Below are 24,164 nucleotides of genomic sequence, written 5' to 3' on the forward strand. Positions count from 1 at the left end.
TTAATATAATATAATAAAATAATAATACTAATAATACTTAATAGCCTTGTCATCAGGCTGGGACAAAAACAAATGCTTATTAGACAAACTACAAACCAAGGACCCAATTCAGGTTCTAACTGTTCAAAGCACAGACCACAGAAACATAGCAAGACAGCAAAAGTAATGTTAGAATGGGCCTGGAATAAGACCAGCCATGGTCCATCACACTGCCCCCCAGCTCCAAGTGTGTTGTTTCTACAAGGACGTGAGTAATCGGTTTGCAGTGTTGGGCAGCCAGGAGGAAAATAAGTGCTGTACACGATGCAGACAATGCTCTCCAAATCCAAGACATCTCGAATGCCTCCTTTGTGGAGATGGCTGCAAGGTGCTAACTCTCCAGGATTTCTGGGAGGGGATCACAGAGGTAGCACCTCATTGGGCCTCTCCCACTCCGAAAAAGTGATAGCAGCAAGGGCTTACTGGGATGCACGTCCTGTCTGCCCCCATTCTTAATAATGGGCCTGATTGGCTCTCCATCCATGCGGCCCTCTACCAGACAGCAGCACAGACCCTCTTTTAATCACCAGTGTGCAATGAGTTGTTCATAATAAAGCCTATATCTTTTCTGGTTTTGAGTGGTTACAGTTAAATTTAGAAACCCCAGCTTGTATAATTAATTAGTCCCTCCAATGTGATTTGCCTTGTATTGATCAATAGTAAATTTCACCTCCCATCATGCTGTTCATTTACCTAGCTTTGTTAAGGCCTTCTGGAGTTCCTCATTTCTTCAGTTTTGACTAATCTGAATTAACAGTTTCACGAGCAAAATTTTGCCATTTCATTAGACATTCTTTTTCCAGATTATTAATGAATATATTAAACAGTCCCACTATGCATCCCTGAGCCAACGCACTGTAACCCTCTTGCCATGCACAAAATTGACCACACTGCCCTGCAAATGGAATGACTTCTCAACCCCACTACACCTTTTCCCCATGACTCACTTCTTCCTCAAGGGGAATAAACACTAAAACTATGTCAGTCAAATGCATTCTTCACCCAACTTTCTAGAAAAGAGAACAAAAAAAAAAAACTGCTAACATTTTTTCCTGACTGTTCAAGTGTGTTACCCTGTCTTATCTGCATCTTTCTTTTAAATAGCAAGATGCTTCTCAGGTCGCGTTATAACTGAGCAAACAAATTTACCCTAATTGTGATCAACTGTAAACAGTACATGAAAGATCATAAAATGTTACAATAACCAATAACAAATGTCAATAGAAAGGAAGTCAAGTTGCTTTTAGTAAGGCAGTTATAAACAGCTGCAAAAGAACCAGAGACTAAATTAGTCCAAATTAAAAGGCCACCTTGATATAGTTCAAGAACTATGTTGAAATCATAAAGACAGAAGATGTGGAACCAGAAATTACTGAACCCAAGTTGGTATGTTGGATATTAGACCTAACTGGCGACAAAATAATGAGAGGATGAGCTGTTCCACCCACTGTTCTCTTTATGGGTCCTTAACAGAAGAACAGATGGAAGAGAAGAACAGATGGAGGCTACTGAAGCGAGCTTCACCATTGTGACTACCACCCCCCACTATCTCCTGGGACCCTGGACCTTCTTTATCCTAATCCTGGAGGATGTCCTGACCAGCCTGGGCCAGAGAGAGGGATCCAGATGTCATTGCCACTCCTACCAACTCCAGCAAAATCCCATCCATCACCTTAAATGAAACAGGATTGGACTTTAACGACAGCAGCAACAATAATAGCTCCTGTCCATCTCAGATAATGTCTTCTCTTTTCCTCAAAAAGTCAGTTATTAATGTCTTCGATACTATGTAAGACACTGTCAAACAAGGTGAGTTTTCCCCCCTTCTAAAACAGCAGCTAAAGGGAAAGGGAACAAGATATGTTGTTAAAATGAAAGCTTTACTTCATACTGTACATTTCAAATGCTTATCTGTTTTTTCTTCTTTTCTGGATCTTTAATAAAAGGTTAAAATGATTTTAATGGTGTTTGCCAAAGTATTGAGCAGGTGGAGGTCTCCATATACCAAACTCTGGACCTTATTTAACATTCTTTAATGTTGGATGGTGACTGTGTTAACACCTTTGGCCCAATATTTTCATTGTCTTTTTCTTTTTTCGTCTTTTGTCCAGTACTAAGCATATCAGCAGCACTTCACAAATAAATCAACAATATGATACTCTTTCAAGCATAAGACTACATGCAGCCTAAAGCCTGAATTTATCCCCAAATGAAAATCTCAGAACATTAAAATGTCTCCATTGCCTGACTGCCAGTTATAACCTATGCTATCAACATAGACTGGTAAATATGTCTCCACTCTGCCTTTTAAGAAACACTGTCTAATAAATGCAGTTTTTTCAGCTGTAGTTTGCTTTTGTATGAGGTTTTATGGTACAGATTACTGCACAGCAGAAAGCAAACTAAAATCATGAAGACCATGTAATTTCATCCATACAGGGATCAAAATATAACAGCAGAGGGTGAAGTAACTGATTGGGGAGGGTTCATGTGGACAAGCCAAGAAAGCAGACCAGTTTTGGTTGCATGCTGTTTTCACAGCTATAATTTTTGTTAGTTTTGCAATCTGATGCTTTTGATTTTTATTTGATGCTAATAGGTCCTGAAAGCTGGAGATATTTTACAAAGCCAAAAAAATAAACCTGGATCCACTAAAGATTCTGTTTTTCACTTTTCTAAATCTCCTTTAGCCAGGAGTTGGGCCTGCTGGCCTTTAGTGTTAGATCTACTGATGAAAAATAGTATATAATGGCTAGTTATTATAAACATCCCTGGGAGGAACAGATGTGAGTCATATAGGTGTGCATTTTATAGGAATAATTTAATTGAAATTATTATAAGAACTTGGAAATTAGTAAATGCTTAAATACAGAATAGGCTATAATTACTACAGCAAGACACTTGAAAACCTCATTAAGATTGCATAAGATTATATCACAAAATTGAAGACAAAACTATCTTCCTCTAAGGTGGCTAAAGTAGAACATCATAGGTTAAGGGAATGATAGCATGGAAAAAAAGATTTTACAAAAATATATTATGTTATTGTTTGCTTTTCTGGTTGTTTATTTTGCAGAATTCACTGGTGGTAGTGCACCAGATACACAGAGCCTGATTCCCTCATAGGGTTTCATCCACCTTTTATAACCTGTTCAAGTTAGTGAGAGTCTTTCCATGGTCTTTAATAGGAGTTGGTTCAGGCTTACATAGAGAAGTGCTTAACTGTACGAGTCAGCCCATTGATTTCAAGGGGATTACTTCACGAGTAAAATTTTACTAGACATTAGTAGGGCTGATATTATAAGGCCCAAAATTAACAAAACAAATAATAATTGGGTGATCTTGAAAGCAGAGAGAGATTGGAGACATGGGGATATTCATTTTACAGTGAGTTATAAAAATGAAGATAGGTTTCAGAGTAGCAGCCGTGTTAGTCTGTATCCGCAGAAAGAACAGAACAGGAGTACTTGTGGCACCTTAGAAACTAACAAATTTATTTGAGCATAAGCTTTCGTGGGCTACAGCCCACTTCATCGGATGCATAGAATGGAACACACAGACAGGAAATATTTATAAATACAGAGAACATGAAAAGGTAGAAGTATGCATACCAACTGGAAGAGTCCAATCAATTGAGATGAGCTATCATCAGCAGGAGAAAAAAAACCTTTGAAATGTTAATTGACATGACTCATAGAAGGTGTGAGAAGAACTTAACATAGGAAAATAGATTCAATTAGTGTAATGACCCAACCATTCCCAGTCTCTGTTTAGACCTAAGTTAATTGTATCTAATTTGCATACTAATTTGAGTTCAGCAGTCTCTCTTTGGAGTCTGTTTTTGAAGTTTTTTTGTTGCAAAATTGCCACCTTCCAGTCTGTCACTGAGTGGTTAGACAGATTGAAGTGTTCTCCCACTAGTTTTTGAATGTTATGATTCCCGATGTCAGATTTGTGTCCATTTATTCTTTTGCGTAGAGATTGTAAGGTTTAGCCAATCTACATGGCAGAGGGACATTGCTGGCACATGATGGCATAGATCACATTGGTAGATGTGCAGGTGAATGAGCCCCTGATGGTGTGGATAATGTGATTAGGTCCTGTGATGGTGTCACTTGAATAGATATGTGAACAGAGCTGGCATCGGGCTTTGTTGCAAAGATAGGTTCCTGGGTTAGTGTTTATGTTGTATGGTGTGCGGTTGCTGATGAGTATTTGCTTAACGTTGGGAGGCTGTCTGTAAGCGAGGATTGGCCTGTCTCCCAAATTCTGTGAGAGTGAGGGATCATCTTTCAGGATAGGTTGTAGATCTCTGATGATGCGCTGGAGAGGTTTTAGTTGGGGGCTGTAGGTGATGGCTAGTGGCGTTCTGTTATTTTCTCTGTTGGGCCTGTCCTGTAGTAGGTGGCTTCTGGGTACTCTTCTGGCTCTGTCAATCTGTTTTTTCACTTCAGCAGGTGGGTATTGTAGTTTTAAGAATGCTTGATAGAGATCTTGTAGCTGTTTATCTCTGTCTGAGGGATTGGAGCAAATATGGTTGTATCTTAGAGCTTGACTGTAGACAATGGATCATGTGGTGTGTCCTGGATGGAAGCTGGCGGCATGTAGGTAAGTATAGCGTGTCATAAACAGATAGCTAAGGGTTAATGTCTCTTACACCTGGAAAGAGGTAACCTGAAGCACCTGACCAGAGGACCAATCAGGAAACCAGATTTTTTCAAATCTGGGTGGAGGGAAGTTTGTGTGTGAGTCCTTTGTTCTTTGGTCTTCTGCCTGTCTCTCTCTCGGCTATGGGAGGATTTCTGTTTCCTGCTTTCTAATCTTCTGTTTCCAAGTTGTGAGTACAGAGATCATAATACAATAGGGGTTATTGTTTTTTTCTTTTGTATTTACATGGTATAGTTGCTGGAGTGTTTTGAATTGTATTCTTTTTGAATAAGGCTGTTTATTCATATTTCTTTTAAGCAAATGACCCTGTATTTGTCACCTTAATACAGAGAGACCATTTTTTATGTATTTTTCTTTCTTTTTACATAAAGCTTTCTTTTTAAGACCTGTTGGAGTTTTTTTTTAGTGGGGAACTCCAGGGAATTGAGTCTGTGCTCACCAGCGAATTGGTGGGAGGAAGAAGTCAGGGGGAAATCTGTGTGTGTTAGATTTACTAGCCTGACTTTGCATTCCCTCTGGGTGAGGGGGGAAGAGAGATTAGCTCTCGGTACTTCTGTTTTCCAAGGCTGGAAACGGGGAGGGTGGAATCCCTCTGTTTAGACTCACGGAGCTTGTTTCTGTGTATCTCTCCAGGAACACCTGGAGGGGGGAAGGGAAAAGGTTTATTTCCCTTTGTTGTGAGACTCAAGGGATTTGTGTCTTGGGGTCCCCAGGGAAGGTTTTTGGGGGGACCAGAGTGCCCCAAAACACTCTAATTTTTTGGTTGGTGGCAGCTTTACCAGGTCCAAGCTGGTAACTAAGCTTGGAGGTTTTCATGCTAACCCCCATATTTTGGACGCTAAGGTCCAAATCTGGGACTAGGTTATGATATAGCGGTCAGTGGGTTTCCGGTATAGGGTGGTGTTTATGTGACCATGGATAACTCGTGACTTCCAATATGCCATGGCATTTTGTAACCTTAGGAAGAACAAGCAATCAACTATTCCTTTCTGATAGTAGCAAAATACACTACTCTTAAAGAAGAACCAATTTTTAAAACAGAGCTATAAATTAGACTCTAGTTTTCAGGGCAAACTTGACAGTTCTACCTGGATTAGTCATGCAGTATAAGATGTATTAAAAACTCCAAGAGTAAATGGTGGAACTATGGATCAGGGAATCTTGGCTGTCTCCTTCCAAATCTGTTTCCAAGAAAGTCAAGTGTAGGTGGTTTTACCCCTCCCTGCACATACCTTTTAACATCAATTTATTACTTCTCCTGGTGCTCAGTAACATGCCAAGTATGATGGCAACCACCAACTGAGAAAAACTGATTAGAATTTCAATCTCTGAAGTCTTGCCAAGGCTGAGGGTTGTCGTTCAGCTTGAAAAGGTTTTTTTACATAACTACCATGATTTTAACATTAGAAAGATTTTACTAGACCTATTTCCTCACTACTAATGGGAACATTCTTGGTTCTCTTGGTCAGGCCATTATATCGCTTGCTGACAATGAGGGCAAATATTCAGTGGGATCTTTCTCCTAGTTACCAAAGTCAAATAGGAAAGGTGCACAGAGCATTGGAACTTGACCATGACAGGGTGTGGATCTTGACTTGGCCAGTTCAGACCATTGACATATGGGTAAGAAAATGTACTGGCATGACTCTGCTGCTTCCAACAGAGTACCCAAGAGGGTAACAATAACTCAGTGGATCATAGTATGTTGGAGGTGCTTTGGCCATTTGATCCCATCATATACTTGCAGGTGAACTTCTCTGTCTCTACTTCAAATGATTGAACATTTCTGTTCAAAAGTTTTTCAATTAAAATGACCTATTTTTCAAATTTAAAGTTATGGTTTTTGAACTTTTCCAGTTTTTCAATGAAGAATGAAAAATTCAGTCCTCTCTGCCACTTTCTCTCTTTTTTTAAAATTCCTTTTCCAGAGGTAACATGAAAGAAAAGTGTGTTGGGGGGAGGGAGGAAATATAACAAAGGGAGGAAAAGGAAAGAAAAAGTGGAAAAAATGAAATACTTCAAAAACTTGTGGTTTTTTAAAAATGATTTTTATACATTTAAACTTACCAAAAAATACTTTCTATTTTTTTCCAGCTCTAGACTCTGCAATCCTTGTGAATTTAAGAATTTGAGGAGATTTTATTCACTAGTTGCAGCAATATCTATCTCAGAGTGATAAACTCAAGGAGCTCAATGTATTTACCTTAACAAGAAAGGTTAAGGGGTAACTTGACAACAGTCTATAAGTATCTACAAGGGAAACAAATATTTAATAACAGGCTCTCAAATCTAGCAGAGAAAGGTATCACATGATCCAACTGGTGGAAGCTGAAGCTAGATAAATTCACACTGGAGGTAAGGCATAAACTTTTAATGGTGAGAATAATTAACTCTTAGAACAATTTACCAAAGGGGTAGTTGATTTTCCATCACTGGCAATTTTTCAATCAAGACTGAATGTTTTTTCTAAAAGATATGCTACAGAAAATATTTTTGGGGACGTTCTATGCCCTCTGTTATTGGGAGGTCAGACTAGATGATCACAAAGGTCCCTGCTGGCTTTAGAATCCATGACTCTATCTGCATATTCCATAATCCTTAGGTATTTGAAACTGTAGCCTGTCAATAATTCCCTGCCAAGATATTATTCTACCTGATAGATTAATCTATGGTATATGAATCCCTTCCTCTGATTCATAATTTAGCAGATCCAATTAAACAACTAGCTCTTTGTAAATTTGGCTTTAAGTGACACAGTGAAGGGGCCACCTGCCCCCTTAAGAGTAGTGAAACCTAGGTCAGCCCATCCCTGTCACATGATGTGGCTCCTTCGAGTTTTTGGTAGGTCTCATCTACAAAGAAAGAAGAGATATTCGACGACGGGAAAATGGGCTTGGGAATAAGTAGTGTTTGGGAGAAAATCAGTTACTATTTCCCAGATGCTTCAAGAGGGGCAGGAAGTGCCACCACTCTCCATAGTTGGCAAAAAAGAAACTGTGAGGAACCACAAATGCAAAGCAAGGCTAGCAGAGTTTGCAGACCCAGTGAAGACATCTACTGGAAGCAAAAAGGACAGATCAGTCCAGGGTGGAGGGACTGAAGGCACAGTCCTTAGCCATGTAAACCAAGGTCGTTGGCTAGAACACAGAAGACAGGGTGAGTCAGGTTCCCCTACTTCTTCCCCAGAGCAAGAGAGGAGGTACAGGAATCAACAATGGAGTTTGAGGGCTGAGTGTAGAGGTCACTAGACTTTGGGTTATCTTATTTTGGGACTTCTCTGTTAACCTTAGAAGGGGAATGGACTAAGAGGTGACCACACCACAAGGCAAGCCATGGAAATGGCAGACCATCATGGAACTGGGATGGAAAAGAGGGCACTGCAGATCACTAACCTCTGCAACACCACTTCTGTGCATGTGGGGTTTGCTCTGAGGAAAGACGCTGTAACATGCACTAATAACACAAATGAATCAATTAATTGTCTATAATTGGAAATGTCACTGGGAAACCCATTAACACCAGTAGTGAATTTGACCTAATAAGTCTATGTCAGAGGTGGAGGTAGATCCAGGACCAAATCTCACCTTCTGTGTTATAGTGTACTTAGTTAAAACCCCCAGAAAATTAAAATAAATACATAAAACCATCCATGTGGATAAAAGGAGGTCAAGTTTTTCTAAACCTGGCAAACATTTAATGGGCCACATTTGAGTGTAACAATCAAAGGGGTAGCCGTGTTAGTCTGGATCTGTAAAAAGCGACAACGAGCCCTGTGGCATCTTCTAGACTAACAGACATACTGGAGCATAAGCTTTCATGGGTGACTAAACACTTTGTCAGAGGCATGCATTTGACGCAGTGGGTACTCACCCACACAAGGTAATAATAAAATAAATTAAAAAGACAAGCAGTTTGTGGAATTTAATTATGATGATTACTGCTCATTATTTATATAGCACTGCAAGTGTGATAGGCATTTTTCATACATGCAAGAAGACACAATTCTGCCCCAAAGATTTTATAATCTAACTAGATTATTTGTAGGCAAAGGAGAAAAGGGAGAGAGAAAGAAAAATGTATCCTTTCTTTTCTTTTCTATTTATTATTAAATCACACATTTAACTGTCATTTTTTATTGTTACTTAATCTCTTCCTGTTTTCTGTAGCCAACATTCTGAAGCCAACAGTGGGGAAAAAACGAATCCATGCCAGAGATTTATAGTCATAGGCAGATGTGCAGCAAATTCAGGTAATAGCTAAAGATAAAATATAGCATCCTCTTCTCCATAAAACCTAAAATTTCCAAGCTAGAACTGAGCATTTCCAACTGTATATTAGCACTCAATTAGCAAAATAAACAATCTAATCTAAGCATTACACAGGCTCCACATGAAGATAAACCAAACCAATTCTGTCAGGACAGATGGGATCATTCTCAAACTCCATGGGGGGTGATTCCATTGTTTTGCCTGTCTCAAGTGAGGTATTAGTAAATAACTAGGGCTTTGTATATTCTTTCCCCCTCAAAACACCTATTTCCAACTTTTAAACATACAAAGTGTTTTATGTATTCTGTGCTTGGGAACCAGTTGTTAAACACAACATTTGCTAATCTTCTTTCATCAGGCAATTTTTATTTGGCATTGGCAAGAAAAGGAAACTCTTTTAAACATTCTTTCTTCCTTGAGTAATATTCAAAACACAAAAATAAATATAGCATTGTTGTTTTCTTTATGTTTCCTGACTCTAAACATCATATCAAACAGATCTCCAGGAAAGGAATGACAAACATGGCAAGGCAATACATAAAATTAATCACAGAAACTACAACAGCTTGATTCTAGCCGATCGATCCATTGCCCACTTTAGACAAGTGGCATTTAGCTGGTTAGAAATCAGTATGCAGCTGACCAGATGTCATGAAACAGCATTCAAACTCGATGGTTATTTCAGGTGCTGCTCTTAGGCAAATAATTTAAAAGAGGAGTCATTCCCATTGTGTCTAAGATGTCATCTGCATTTACAGCAACAACCTAATGGACATATCCTTTTTGATTAGAAGAATGTAATTACTAGCAATTATCAATCATTATCTTTGTAGTTAAAATATACACTATGTCGTGAAAGTATTTTAACTCCCCCCCCCCCAAAAAAAAAACAACCCAACAACAATCTTCTTCTAAACTTGGGTGTTGATATTATAAAAGTGCTCTGCTGTGGCTTGCTGCCAAGTGAAGAGACACACTAGCCTAGAAGGTCAGGGAACCTGACATACAGGGAACACACCTAAGGTGGCCACCCAGATTTGCTGGTTGCTGTAAAAGGAGAATTTTGCATGGGTGTGTGATGCTTCCCAGGGTTGTGAGGCATCTCACCACTACCTGCCCTTAGCATGAAATCAGTCTTGTCCTTGCCTGCTTAGATCATCTCCTTGTAACTAACAACCTCTGGCAGCACAAGTACTACCTTGCTCTCTGTACAGGTAGCACAAGCATACACCAACCCCCAAATACTCAGAATGTACCCTGCAGTATTCAGCCCCTTTATCCACTGAACAGTCACAGAAGTACCAAGCCTGTGGTTCCCAAAGGAACAGTACATACACCATCTAAGATTCAACTCAAAATAAGCACTCTGCCTAACCCCATTGCACTTAGATATTCACCTCTACCCCAATATAATGCGACCTGATATAACACAAATTTGGATATAAAGCAGTAAGGCAGCATTGGTGGGGGCAGGGCTGCACATTCCGGCAGATCAAAGCAAGTTCGATATAATGCAGTTTCACCTATAACGCAGTAAGATTTTTTTGGCTCCCTAGAACAGCGTTATATTGGGGTAGAGGTGTATATAGTTAAAACAAGCATAAGTTTATTATCAAAGAACAGAGATTCAAGTAATAGTAAGAATCCTTGAAACAAATGATTATATATAAAACAAAATAACATGCTTTCTAAAGACTGATCTTAACAAACAAGTTACTCTCTTTAGTCTCTTGTCCAAAGAAGTTTATCTCACCCAAAGTTCTCTCCAGCATTTTTAACCATGCCTGGTTGAGGTCCCTTTTTCATGAAGCCAAAACATTGCCCTTTTTATTCCTCCATGGAGGGTTCCTGGGCATCCTCTTTATCCTCCCCAAATACACTCAAGCAAATGTTTGATTTGTACTTCAAGATAAGTTCCTCTCCCCACATTTTGTTTCTCTTCCTATTAGCTTCTTTCTTACATCCTTCATGGGCATTCAGTTCAGATAGGTGCCAGGAGACCCACTCTGAATGAGACAATTCTCAATTTACATGTAAATAGATAGATGGCTAAACATCTCTTGTCTGACAGAAAATCTATTTTCCACTTTTGCTGCTGACTAATGCCTTGATACAGCCTGTAAGAACATATTTTTGGTGTATATACAAATTCCTTAAATATTATCTGTACATATATTTGCAATGATATTGATGCCCATGACATTCTTTGTGAACCTGAATGTACACACTAAGATCATGAGATTCTTATAAGGTCTCTGCACACTCTTGCCAGTTGGCATTAAGAGATCCTTGGGTCACAGGGTGGCAGAGGCTTCTTGCCCCACTCTCTCCCCTTACACATCTTTGCAATAGCCAGATACACTGAAGTAACCTAAATTTGCATTTCTCCGTTTCACACTCAAGTTTTCTTCATCTAAGCATGAGGAAAGGACATCTAAAGTATCTCAAAACGGTCATGATTCATGGTGTCTAGCATCAGCAAAATCTTGCTTTATTACATGTGGAGAACAGTCACCTTAATCCAGGCTGTCTTCTTCTGGGGGGTGATTCAAACATTCCATTGTGGGGAAACATCTTCTTGTTTTGAGGAGAAAATTCAGACTAAGTTAGTTGCATCTATGATGGCAGAACATGATCCTGAGAGGACAGGGGAAAGTCTAATCTGCATGAGTTTAAACTCAGTGTTCTTCACTGAGGGCTCTGGATATATTGGGAGAACTTTGTTCTACAGATGAACTTGGAAAGGCCAGTGGGGAAGTGTTGGCTCCTTTGATGATAGAGGTTTTCAATGTCTCCTTTAATGATGGCAGAGTGCTAAGCACTCTTAAGGAAGCACATGTAGCATATTTGATAAAGAAACTATGACTTGATGCTGACAATCTGGTCAACTGCTTCCAACCTTCTATTTTTGGCTAAAATTATGTACAAGGTTAATGTATGACAACTTTCAGCGTATTTAGATGGCTCAGAACCCCTTGGCCAGGTCCAGACCTGGTTATGGCACGGAGACTATACTGATTGATAATCTTACCGAGGTGCTAGCTAAGGGTCTAGACTGATACTGATAGCTGTATTGGCTGCCTTTGATACTGCTGAACAGGAAATTCTGTTAACTTGCTTGAGGACCTATGTGGGAGTACATGGAGCTACTTTGCAATGGCTTTGTTATTTTTGTCTTGGAAAGTCACCAAGAGGATAATTGCTTTTCTGCCTCAAAGCTCTTTTAGAGTGCTACAAGATTGCTCCTGAGATCATCCTTCCCACTTTATTTGTGTATGCTGCTGTTAGAAGAGGTAGTGAAGAGGCCTTTGGGCAGCACTTTCAATATTTAAATAAATATCTATGCTGATGACACTCAGGTCTATTTTGTCCAACCCAGGAATTAGTCAAGTGTCTCCCTCCATTTACAGGTGTGACTGGGGTGTAAATGAGCGTGAGCTAACTGAGACACAATCCAGAGCAAGATGGCAGGTTGGCAGTAAAACAATCAGATAGCAGATAGTGATCCCTTTTTGGGGTAAATATATTTCATTCGCATTAATGCCTTTGTCAGTTACAGATTAGAGTACTGCAAAATTCTTTATGTAGCATTGCAGTTTAAATCAACTCTAAAACTGAAGAAGATGCAGAGGGCAATAGCATGATCATTAAGCAGTGTCTCAATGTGAATATGACACCAATGCCCCTGAATCTTCACTGACTATCTGTTGGTTCTGACCTATGGAGTCCACAATGGCCTGCGATCTGCCTACTTGAGAGACTGCCCTGCTCCCCAAATGACTCTTGAACTCGGGTGAGGTCTGCCACAGCATGTGACGTGGAGCTCCATTCGCACACAAGAGAAGATGCTGTTGGTAGGGCACCCTCTGAGAGGGCCTTGATTTTGAAATGCACTCCTGCTGAGCCCAAAACAGACCATGCTGTTTGGGCATAACACAAAGGACCTTTGGGGATGTGAGTTCATGCTTTGTGGGGTTTCAAGTATAGGTTTTCACTTGGAGAAAATGATGGTTTTGGGAAGCTGAGATAAGGAAATTTCAGTTTGGGCGATGCCAGACTCTTCCTGGTGGGGGGCTGAGGTTGGCCATCCAGAAAATTGGGGCAGTTGTGCCTGCACTCACCATGAGGCCCCATGTCCTCCCCCTTCTCCTTCTGTGGCCAGGTCGGAGACCAAAAACCAGAGCCGGGCACTGCAGGGTGCTGGCTGCTTGCAGCTGATGAAAGATGCCTGAGATGGGGGACCCAGCATGGCAGAGTCCTCGGAGAGCAGCAACTGTGAAGGGTGGTGGGCAGGAGCCCAGGCTGGAGCGGCTCACTCCGGGCCACTGTGGGGAGTCCTGGATCCTTCACTTGCCCTGGACACCAGGCAGGGACACATGCCAGGGGCTGCTTTCGGGCATCCCAGACCTCCCACCCAAGCTTACTTCTCTGCTGCTGCAGAGATGGGGGGCTGGAGAGCAGCAGTAGCTGCTACGGGGTGGCTAAAGCAAATTTTGGGATGACTATAGTCCCTGCAAACAACCCCCTCTCCAACCCACCCATGCTGTCTCTGATGGTGGACTCACTTTCAGAAAGGTTGTTGTTTTGCTATTGCTATTTTAGTCTTAATTGGATTGTATTTTTAAAGTACCTGTCATAGGCAACTAAAGCCTGAAAGAGGCAATCTTTTTATGTTTACATATTTAAATAAGATAAAACAGGCAACTTTTTATTTCAGCATATCTGCTCCCAGTGTGAGAAACAAATGCTTCCTTTACTGACTCAAAGAAGTACTGCTAATGCACAATAAAGCTGGTTGAAATAATTTTTGAAGGTTAGTTTTTTTATGATTAAAAATAGCTTTTCAACCAAAACAAACATTTTGGTTAATTTTTTTTAATAAAAAAATCATTTTTTTCCTGCAATTTATTTTGTATTTGGCAATTTTTTTTACCTACAATTGTTTTCATAGAACAGAAAAACATCAGTAGTCAAGTTTTCATTTAAAAAAATATTGGGAAATTGGACAAAAAGAAACAAAAACAGAAAACTTAAAAACATGTCCTGGCATTTATCTACTAGCTCCAGGGCTTCAGAATCAGTACAGCTGTAGAAGGACAAAACGGATTTGTGCATCCACAGCAAAATTGTCCATCAAGGCTTCAGTCTTGCTAGTGCATCTGTACAGGTGCAAGGCTCCACCTGTGTAGGGGCAGTAGTACAACTGAGGCCTAAGTGCTGACTGCCAAATCTTTATTACTTGTGTGTTTTAAGAGGGAGAAAGGAAATACTGCTTGACTTTCAGAGCTGGCCAACCATTGGAACAATCATTCCTTGATTTATAAACCAAGCAAAACTGAAAGATAAATTATCAAGAGAATAAATGGTGAAACTCCACGTCATTTTTTCAGAGACACTTTTAAAGAGGATAACTGTACTTCATTAACTCCCTTTTCCCTGGTTGTTGACTTTGTAAACTTAACTGTACATAAGGCCATCAGTCAACCACTAACTGTCTTGGGCTAAAGAAGGGCCACAAAATCCAGCTCACAAATAGAAAGATACCATCAATCTTACTAATAATGGTTTTCACATATATTAGAGTAATTAAAAGTGAAATACATTTTTAAATGTATGTTGATAGCATTTATATCTTCAAATGTTTCTCTTTACTCCCCCTTCTCCCATTATATTTGACAACAGGGAAGAATCTACTTTTTTTTTCAATTTTTACACTAAGTTTCTGATTTCTATTAGCCCTGACTATCTCCTTAACTTGTCAAGCAATTAAAGTGACAAAAGTAATAGCAGATGCTTCTTTTACAGCAAGAACTATGGCAGGCAGGTCATATTTTGCAGTTTATTACAACCACTTGACACAGTCTTGATTGTAAGGTAATTGAAAAGATCCTGACGTTAAACCACTGGTTTACTTTTTTCAGATGAAATAAATACATAATCCAATTTCAACCTCATTTTAATAGCACATTAGATGGTCTCCAACTTGTCTTGATTTTTATTTTATTTGATGATTGTAAATAAACCCTGGAAAATTCCTTCCAAGACTTTACCACCTGAAACTGCAGCTGTTGGCTGACACTATCAAAGCCTCGCAACTCCAAACTCACGTGCAAATCTCATCAAGTGCAGACATTTCTAATTGGTTCCAGAAGTTTTTCTTTTTGCTAAGATCAGGGGGCAGAGGAAGAATAATGAGGAGCTTTTAAGCAGAGGGGGGAAGGAGGGAGGGTGTTGAGCTTGGGGAGTGGAGATTTTAAAAAGCTCCAGCTTGGCTGCTCTGCCAGAAACGCGGAGCAATTTTATGGTCAATTGGCCACAGCATCTGGAACCATATATCATAGTCTTTAGTTGACAGTGGTGAAGCCGACTCACACATTGGCTCAGGCTAAAACCAGTAATGACTCTGCTGTCACACCTAAATGGAAACTAACTTAATCTACTGGCAGGTTTAACTGTGACTTTTTCTAAGGGACATTATTCCTCTTAGGGCAGTTGTCAAGAATAGTAAAAGTTCAGTCCACTGAATGCTCACAACACACTATGGCAGACTTTTTATGAGCAAAGCTAACATATAAAATAAAGATTACAACTTGTGTTTGTTTAGCTCCATATGTGTTGACAAGGCTTTTTATCATGAGGCTGTAGGGTTTCCTCACATCCCTCCTCCTTCCACCTTCATTTTTTAAATATATTTCATTTGCATCAGCCTACCTTGTTAGTGTATGGAGACTGCATAAATGCTGAAGTCATAAATCACAGCCTGGAGTATGGAGCATTCAACCTAATGGAAGCCAAATATGAGATGTAAAAATTCCACAGAGCAGAAAACTAAGGCTGATGTGGAAATAATTCCTTGTGAGTAAAGGTTTGTTTTAAGTCAATGGTCATAAGTCTCTGTTCTAAGACTGGTAAATTGCATTAACAAACAAGTGAGGTAACAGCAAGTCTTTGCATGATGTAAGAAATCGCAAGTCAGCAGCATAGTAATACATCACATTCAGAGGGACTGCCATGAGGTAAGGAGTACAGAGCAAAGCAGTACTTTTAAATATATATCCATTCTATATTTTTATCCAGACAAATTAGTTAACATGCTAGTTAGAAACACAGGAGTTGCACACTAGATCAGAGTAGTGGTCCATCTAGTTCAGAATGCTGTCTCCAACAGCATTCAGCACCAGCTGCTTCTAAAGAAGATGCCAGAAAGATGCTGCAGAGATAAGCTGTGGAATAAGCTGATCACAAGGAAGTTTCTCTCTAGACTTCATTAGTTAGAAGCTGGCTTATGCCCTGAAACATGAGGTTTTACATAGCTTCCAAAACTCTTATTTTTCTTTAATCCTTATAAAACCCATGCCGGAGTCAAATTGAAAAGAAAAGAGAAATACTTTATTTTAAAAGTGTTATTTGCAATGTTGTTGTAGCCGTGTTGGCCCCAAGATATGAGACACATAAGGTGGGTGAGGTAATATCTTTTATTGGCTCAACTTCTGTTGGTAAAAGAGACAAGGAAGATGATCTCTGTGGAGCTCAAAAGCAAGTCTCTTTCACCAACAGAAATTGACCCAGGATGTGAATTGGGCACCTTTTAGCTTGTGCTAGCAGCACCCACACTGAGCAGTTAAAGTGCAACTCTCTGGTGTGGTGTGCAATTCACAGTGTAGACATAGCCAGAGTTTCTTAAAATTTAAAAGCCTGGCCTCCTATCTCAAGGTTTTGTTACCAATATTCTGTATCTTTAAGAGCTAATAAAGCCCTCCACAGTCAGGTTATTTGCAGGGAAGCATAGAGCTCATCATTAATTATATGAGCACTTACATCAGTCAGATGTTCAGCCTTCTGAAAACATTCCATTCACACTGGCCATGGTCAGAGGTTTTACACAGCTATTAACGGGCAAGTTTTGCATCAATGGCTCAAACGATCCCAATAAAACAAGTCAGGCTACCTTAAAATGTGGAGTGAGCATTTCAGTATTACTTTAATTTAATGTAGATCATTTAAAACCTCTTTACTCAGCTCAAGTCTAATACAGACAGCTTCAGTTGGACCAAATTTTGAGTTTAATTTCTATTAGATGTATCTTGCTCACAGAAAAACTTGCCTAAGTTTTCAATATGTTATTTAAGGTCCCTAACCCAAATAGCATCCATTATAACTTCAACATTGTCTAATCATTGAAATATTACTGCAATAACTCCTTGAAATACCCTGGGAGCAGTGCCAATACCAAACAGAATTTATTTACATTTATAATGGTGTATTTAAAATCACTACCTTAGAACTCAGTGCACCTAATTTTACTAGCCAAAATGCCCTGCTCCTAATATGGAGAAGATACTTTTTTCTGAGAACTTATCTTTAATTGTTCATCAATTTTCACCAGATAATCTTCCCGTTTTATTTAATTGCATGGATCAAAGCAAATCTATACTTTATTTAACCTTTCAGTTACACTAGAATTAGCGCACAGGTCCAAGTCAACAATGTTGATTTAAAATCACCTTGAGAAAAAAGCCATAGCCTCCGTAATGTTTCATTCAGCCCAAATGAATATAGACTATTAATTTAGAAAATACTAGGGTCTATTTCTGTTTTGCTCTTATGCAGGTAGGACGATGACATTCATAAAGAAACCTCTCTTACTCAGTCTGTATAAGGGCCTGCCAGCACTGTAGCTCTTAATCTCTGGGAAGAACAAGGGATGCTTCCTTCCTGCTCCACCAGATACATACTGCTTCCCGAAGGCAGTGGAGAGTGATGGAAAGGAGGGGACACGAGAAGTAACTCTTCTGCTCTACTCTGCCCTAAGTAGGCCTGAACTGGACTAGTGTGTTTAGTTCTGGCCATCACAGTTCAGGAAAGTTTGTGGACAAACTGGAGAGAGCTGTCAGAAGAACAACAAAAATGATTAAAGGTCTAGAAAACATAACCTATGAGGGAAGATTGAAAAAAATAGGTTTGTTTAGTCTGGAAAAGAGAAGACTGAGAGGGGACATGATAACAGTTTTCAAGTATGTAAAAGGTTGTTTGTTACAAGGAAGAGGGAGAAAAACTGTTTTTCTTAACCTCTGAGGATTGGACAAGAAGCAATGGGCTTAAACTGCAGCAAAGCAGGTTTAGGTTGGACATTAGGAAAAACTTTCTAACTGTCAGGGTGGTTAAGCACTGGAATAAATTGCCTAGGGAGGTTGTGGAATATCCATCATTCGAGATTTTTAAGAGAAGATTAGACAACACTTGTCAGGAATGGTATATATAATACTTAGTCCTGCCATGAGTGCAGGGGACTGGACTAGATGACCTCTCAAGGTCCCTTCCAGTCCTATGATTCTATGATTCTTCTCCCCCATGCACCGGCCAGAAGAGCTGGTTGATCACCCAGAAGATGCGTTCACCTACTGCACACTTGAGAATGCCAGAAGGCAAAGTGCCTGCCAGTAAGTGACCATGTAGTCTATCTCTGAGGCAGAATGGTTCTGCACCACCCCAGAACAGGTATATGCCTACAAGACACAATCAGTCTCTAACAAGGGCATAAGGTGAGCCTGGGTGTGGGGATGTGTGTTTAGCTGATTGTGTCTTGTCTATATATATATATAAAGAACAACAAACATGAATTTGTAATGATAGAGCAGAAGAGAACAATCTGGCAATGAGGAATTGATACTTGTTCCAGTCTGTGATCCACCTCTTGACCACTCTAAAATCTCAGGAATCTGACACATTCCAGGCAGAAACTCATAGTTTTTGTGTAATGCATATTTGACTACAAGAGAATAAATATGAATAAGGTTTATATTTTCCCAAGCACATTTCAAATGATTCAGGATAGTGCATGGCAAACAGAAATCTGCTACAGAACTGGTCCAGTGAGCACCATAGACTTACGAACTCTGAGAAAGAATTAGCCACTACATTCTAGGTGCACAGAATATTGTCATCATAGATATTGCAATTTACACTAGTTTTCTTTATTTTCCTAAATCAGTGTCCAAAAAGACAACATATATATATTGACAAAGTGAGTTAATAGAAGTTGGAGTAAGAGAAATTTAAACTACCACCACAAAAATCTATAACTGGTACACAAATACATTTTGCAATGGTTATGTTAGATGTGGGAAAGTAGAGAATGAGAAAGAGTGTGTGTGTATGTGTACTTCAGATTAAAAAGAGTGAATGAAAATGATTGAAATAATGTCTGTCTTGAATGGTGAATAAGACTGGTGTCTGTGTGCGACAGAGCAAGGGAAAAAGGGATGTGTGGATGAGCAGATGAAAAATTGCAAGGACAAAGGTGGCAGAAGTAAGGATAATCACTTCACATACTAGACAGATTAATGTTTGTGTGTGTCACAATATATCATTGTACATGTATAACCAGGTTAAGTGAGTAGTTTTGATTGATCTCCCTTAGCTCTAACCTCAGGATCAGAGGAATTCTGGGAAAAGTTGTCTAAATTTTTCACCTTTGGGTCACCGGTTTCAAATTCACCCAGATTAGTAACAACCATTACCATCTGAAATCTTTTTTGACAGCTTTTTTGCATGAGTTGGTGATCTCAGTCCTTCTTTTTGGGTGATTGTCTGCATCATAAAACCCACTATCACAAATTACCACCCTTTGTTAACAGTCCCAGCAGGGAGTCCAGACACTGAATGTGAAGGTAGAATAAAATATCTTCTTACCCATGAAGGTAAACCTTCTAGATCATGGCACTCCTGAAGGGCAACATGAGGAACTGTGCCATATTTTTGGGGTGTCTACACTGAAATAAAACACCTATGTCTGGCCCACGTCAGCTGACTCGGACTTGTGGTGCTTGGGCTGAGGGACTAGAAAACTGTAGTATAAATGCTCAGGCTTGGGCTGGAGCTCAAGCTCTGGGACTCCACAATGGGGAAGGGCTCCAAATCCCAGGCTTCCACCTGAGCCTAATATCTACTTTGCAATTTTACAGACTTGTAGCCAAGCCCCAGGAGCCTGAGTCAGCTGACAGAGGCCAGCCTCAAGTGTTCAATTGCAGTGTAGACATACCCACAGTGTACCTGTTCTGTAGTAAATGGAGGACCTGATGTGTCCAGTGCTATCAGCTTTGCAATTTACAAGCCCTATATTAACTTTGAGAAACTTCATCTTCTGTTTCATATTCTGGTCTGTCCGCTGGCAAATTACTTGGATGACACTTGCTCTTGTGATATTTTCAAAGAAAACTACCAATGATACTACCAATGACGACTGGCCAGCCAGTGCAAAATAATAAGGGAGACAAAAAGAAGAGGGGCCAGGAAAGCAATCAAATGGGAAGGTCAATATGAGGAAAAGAGAGAAAGACTGAAGAAAGAAATAAGCAAAAAGAAAAGACGGAAGAAAGAAAGGAAAGGAAAAAGAGTGACAGAAGCAGTCAGGGGTCAATACTTTAATGAAGAAAACAGATTAAGAAAAGAATAAGAAACAAAATGGATGTTAAAAAAATTAATATTACGAGAAAATAATTGCATTTTATTTATTGCATATTTTTATACAGTGAAGTAGGAAACCATACGATTACTCCAGAACCAATCAGGACAATGTCCTGGAAACAAAGACAATGAATATTTTGTTGTTTTCCCTGACCCTTATCTCACTTATATTTTTACACAGACACACAGACACAGACACACACACACACACACACACACTTGTCTGTGAGAATGATAAGTGAAATATTCACATAAGTCAAGGCTATACTCATATAACTCCCACTGAGTTGCACGTGTATTTCAAATCAGATGATAACCCTTCTGTGATAGGACGTCTACCCCACTCAGGCCCTGAATGGGTTAATGTGTGCCTAAGAGGCCAATTTTGTTACCTAACTGCACCTAGAGGGAGAGACAGGCTTAACTGATCATGAAGCCCAGCTGAGCAGGAACAAGCTGGTTAGCATAAAGCCAGGACGTTTATAGCAGAGGGGGCTGCAGAGAGAGAGTCTGATGTTACTATTTGGGCACTAGAAGGTGGAGACATCTGGTAGGCACAGGACTGGAGCAAGCTGACCTGACATTTGTAAGTGGGTCGTAGAATCATAGAATATCAGAGTTGGAAGGGACCTCAGGGGGTCATCTAGTCCAACCCCCTGTTCAAAGCAGGACCTAATCAGCAACTAAGTCATCCCAGCTAGGGTTTTGTCAAGCCTGACCTTAAAAACCTCTAAGGAAGGAGATTCCACCACTTCCCTAGGCAACCCATTCCAGTGCTTTACCACCCTCCCAGTGAAAAAGTTTTTCCTAATATCCAACCTAAACCTCCCCCACTGCAACTTGAGACCATTACTCCTTGTTCTGTCATTTGCTACCACTGAGAACAGTCTAGATTCATCCTCTTTGGAACCCCCTTTCAGGTAGCTGAAAGCAGCTATCACATTCCCCATCATTCTTATCTTCTGCAGACTAAACAATCCCAGTTCTCTCAGCCCCCTAATCATTTTTGTTGCCCTCCACTGGCCTGTTTCCAATTTTTCCACATCCTTCTTGTAGTGTGGGGCCCAAAACTGGACACAGTATTCCAGATGAGGCCTCACCAATGCCGAATAGAGGGGAACGATCACGTCCTTCCATCTGCTGGCAATGCTCCTACTTGTACAGCCCAAAATGCCATTAGCCTTCTTGGCAACAAGGGCACACTGTTGACTCATATCCAGTTTCTCGTCCACAGTAACCCCTAGGTCCTTTTCTGCAGAACTGCTGCTAGCCATTCGGTTCTAGTCTGGAGGAGTGCATGGGATTCTTCCATCCTAAGTGCAGGACTCTGCACTTGTCCTTGTTGAACCTCATCAGATTTCTTTTGGCCTAATCGTCCAATTTGTCTAGGTCCTGTATCCTATCCCTACCCTCCAGCTTATCTAGCACTCCCCCCAGTTTAGTGTCATCTGCAAACTTGCTGAGAGTGCAATCCACGCCAGATCATTAATGAAGATATTGAAAAATCCCAGCCTCAGGACTGACTCTTGGGGCATTCTGCCTGATACCAGCTGCCAACTAGACATGGAGCCATTGATCACTAGTCATTGAACCTGATGATCTAATCAGCTTTCTATCCAGGCTGGCATGTCCCCCTGGTGACTAAACAGCATACATAGTCCACCAGACAACCTTCACCAAGTATTTTTATGATTGTTTCACCTTTGTGCTCCACGTACAACACCAGTATAGCAGCAACAGCTAGCAGGAGTCCCCTCCTGCTGCCTGGCTCAGCCTTTTACCAACTTGCCTTCTTCTCCCAGTTATCTAGCTGGTGAGCTAATTACCTCATCCCCTTCTCCACACGTGCCAGTGATCCCTTCTAATTTTCCAAGCCAGTTCACTACCTAACTCCCTCCTACTCTACCCTGAGTGCTCTAAGTGACCAGAGTCCTGGCTTCCAGAAAGCTCTATTGATAGCTGCTAAGAGTGCCCTATCACACTTTGGGAAGCAAAATAAACACAAGACAATTAATTCTATGTTTAAAAATATATCTATTACACTAGTTTACTCAACGTACACTAATTTTTTTTTCCAAATGCTAGGCCCTTCATACTTAAAACAAAAGCGATTATGAAATCCATAAAATGTGGGCTTTAACTCTGAATAAACTGATTAAAAGAAAATAAGACACTTGTTGATTTTAAAATCAAGGCTATGACACTAACAATTACCAAAAAGTTCAAAATAATTAGTAAATAGTGGTGCTCTGCTAACCAGCTTTACATATTGTCTAACAATTATTGTTTCCTGTCCGGAGGGGAGGGGGGCAGGGCGGGGAAACACTAGAATAATATATTTATCCATGGTGATATTGCCTGCTGTCAGGGAAAAGGCAATAGAATTGGTATCATTTTCAGAAACACCCAATTAACAATGTCTTGGGGGTGGGGTCAGATCTTTAATTGAGGTAAATTGGTGTAACTCCACTGAAGCTGACAGCTATGCCAATTTAGACCACTTCAGGATCTGGTCTTTGATCTTTCTGTTTCTAAACCAAAAGATACATATATGTCCTAGTCTTTTGCTCAGGGAAAGACATTTGAAACTGTTATTCTTAAAACCCCCACTATATTAAAAGCACTAAGTTATTATGTTTAATGCATTCTTCTTAAATAACTCACTTATGCTAAATAGCTTGCTTCATGTTCGCTTGGCACTTCATAAAGCTATCATACAGTCAAATGATTGCGTTGGACCCTTCAGATCATCATCCGGCCAAAACCAAAAGTAAACTTTATTTATTAACCAATCTCTCAATAGTGCAGTGAACCATCCATAAAACAAAACTTGCACAATCTTAATCCTCATCTGGAAATTAACCATAGATTCCTTAGGAATGTGGTACAGTTTGGAGTCATATGAAAAGTATCATTTTAATGTAAAATAAGCACCTATATTTTGGGAAACTCAAGTGCAGAGAAACCAAAAGTCATACACAGTAAATACAAACGTGTCATGATGAGGGTGTGAAATCAATCACAAAGTCAATCTCAACACAATGATAATTGAGCATGCCTCTTCGGGCTGTTGTCAAGTCCTGCAGAATAATTAAGATTCAGGAATAAATTAAATCTGGAGGTTGGGAAGCATGTGAGGGTATTTCTTTCAAAGTTTATGGCCAGCAATATATTATTTTTGCTTAGCAGGACAACACACATCGTTGTCTCTGACTTTTTTTGATTTGACACATTAGGTACCACTCACAATTAACAATTTTTCCTAGGGTAAAGCCTCAAAACATGAGAGAAATATGATAAACGGCTAAGAAAAAAATTCCCAAATTCTGATCAATTGTATAGTCAAAAATGTGCATCAGAAATCTCTCTCTCTAAAGGCAACCCATAATCTTAAATTGGCAAAATGACTCATTTTCTGAAAAGGGAGGGGGAATCTAGAGTCCCTAGGGTCTGCAAATTCCATGCAGTATTCTTAAAAATAAATATCTTACCTCATAAGTAAATGCCAAGGAAGCAATGTATATTTTCAGGTAACTAAGTTTGTGTAGAGCAAGAAAGACTGAGCAGCGGATAGCTTCCAAACTAGCTGCTTTGGGCCTAGAATAAGAATTAAAATTAATGTTCAGTCTTTTCTCCTTTGCATGTAATCTGTTGAGTACTTCAGTGACAAATAGGAATACAGTACAAGGAACTGATGATATCTTGTAGTAATATGCAGTTGCA

The 24,164-nt window shown here is 39.8% G+C and overlaps 1 protein-coding gene across 2 annotated transcripts in view; it reads right to left on the reverse strand.

The window, feature by feature from the left end:
* AGMO (alkylglycerol monooxygenase) overlaps positions 1 to 24,164 on the reverse strand; it is a 278,867-nt gene that overhangs the window by 109,486 nt on the left and 145,217 nt on the right. For both annotated transcript variants that reach the window (XM_030550694.1, XM_030550695.1), the window contains exon 12: positions 23,933 to 24,038. In XM_030550694.1, the coding sequence (XP_030406554.1) occupies positions 23,933 to 24,038 (106 nt within the window). The remainder of the gene's footprint in view (positions 1 to 23,932; positions 24,039 to 24,164) is intronic.

The sequence above is a fragment of the Gopherus evgoodei genome, chromosome 2 (assembly GCF_007399415.2).
Source record: "Gopherus evgoodei ecotype Sinaloan lineage chromosome 2, rGopEvg1_v1.p, whole genome shotgun sequence".
Classification (NCBI taxonomy): Eukaryota; Metazoa; Chordata; order Testudines; family Testudinidae; genus Gopherus; species Gopherus evgoodei.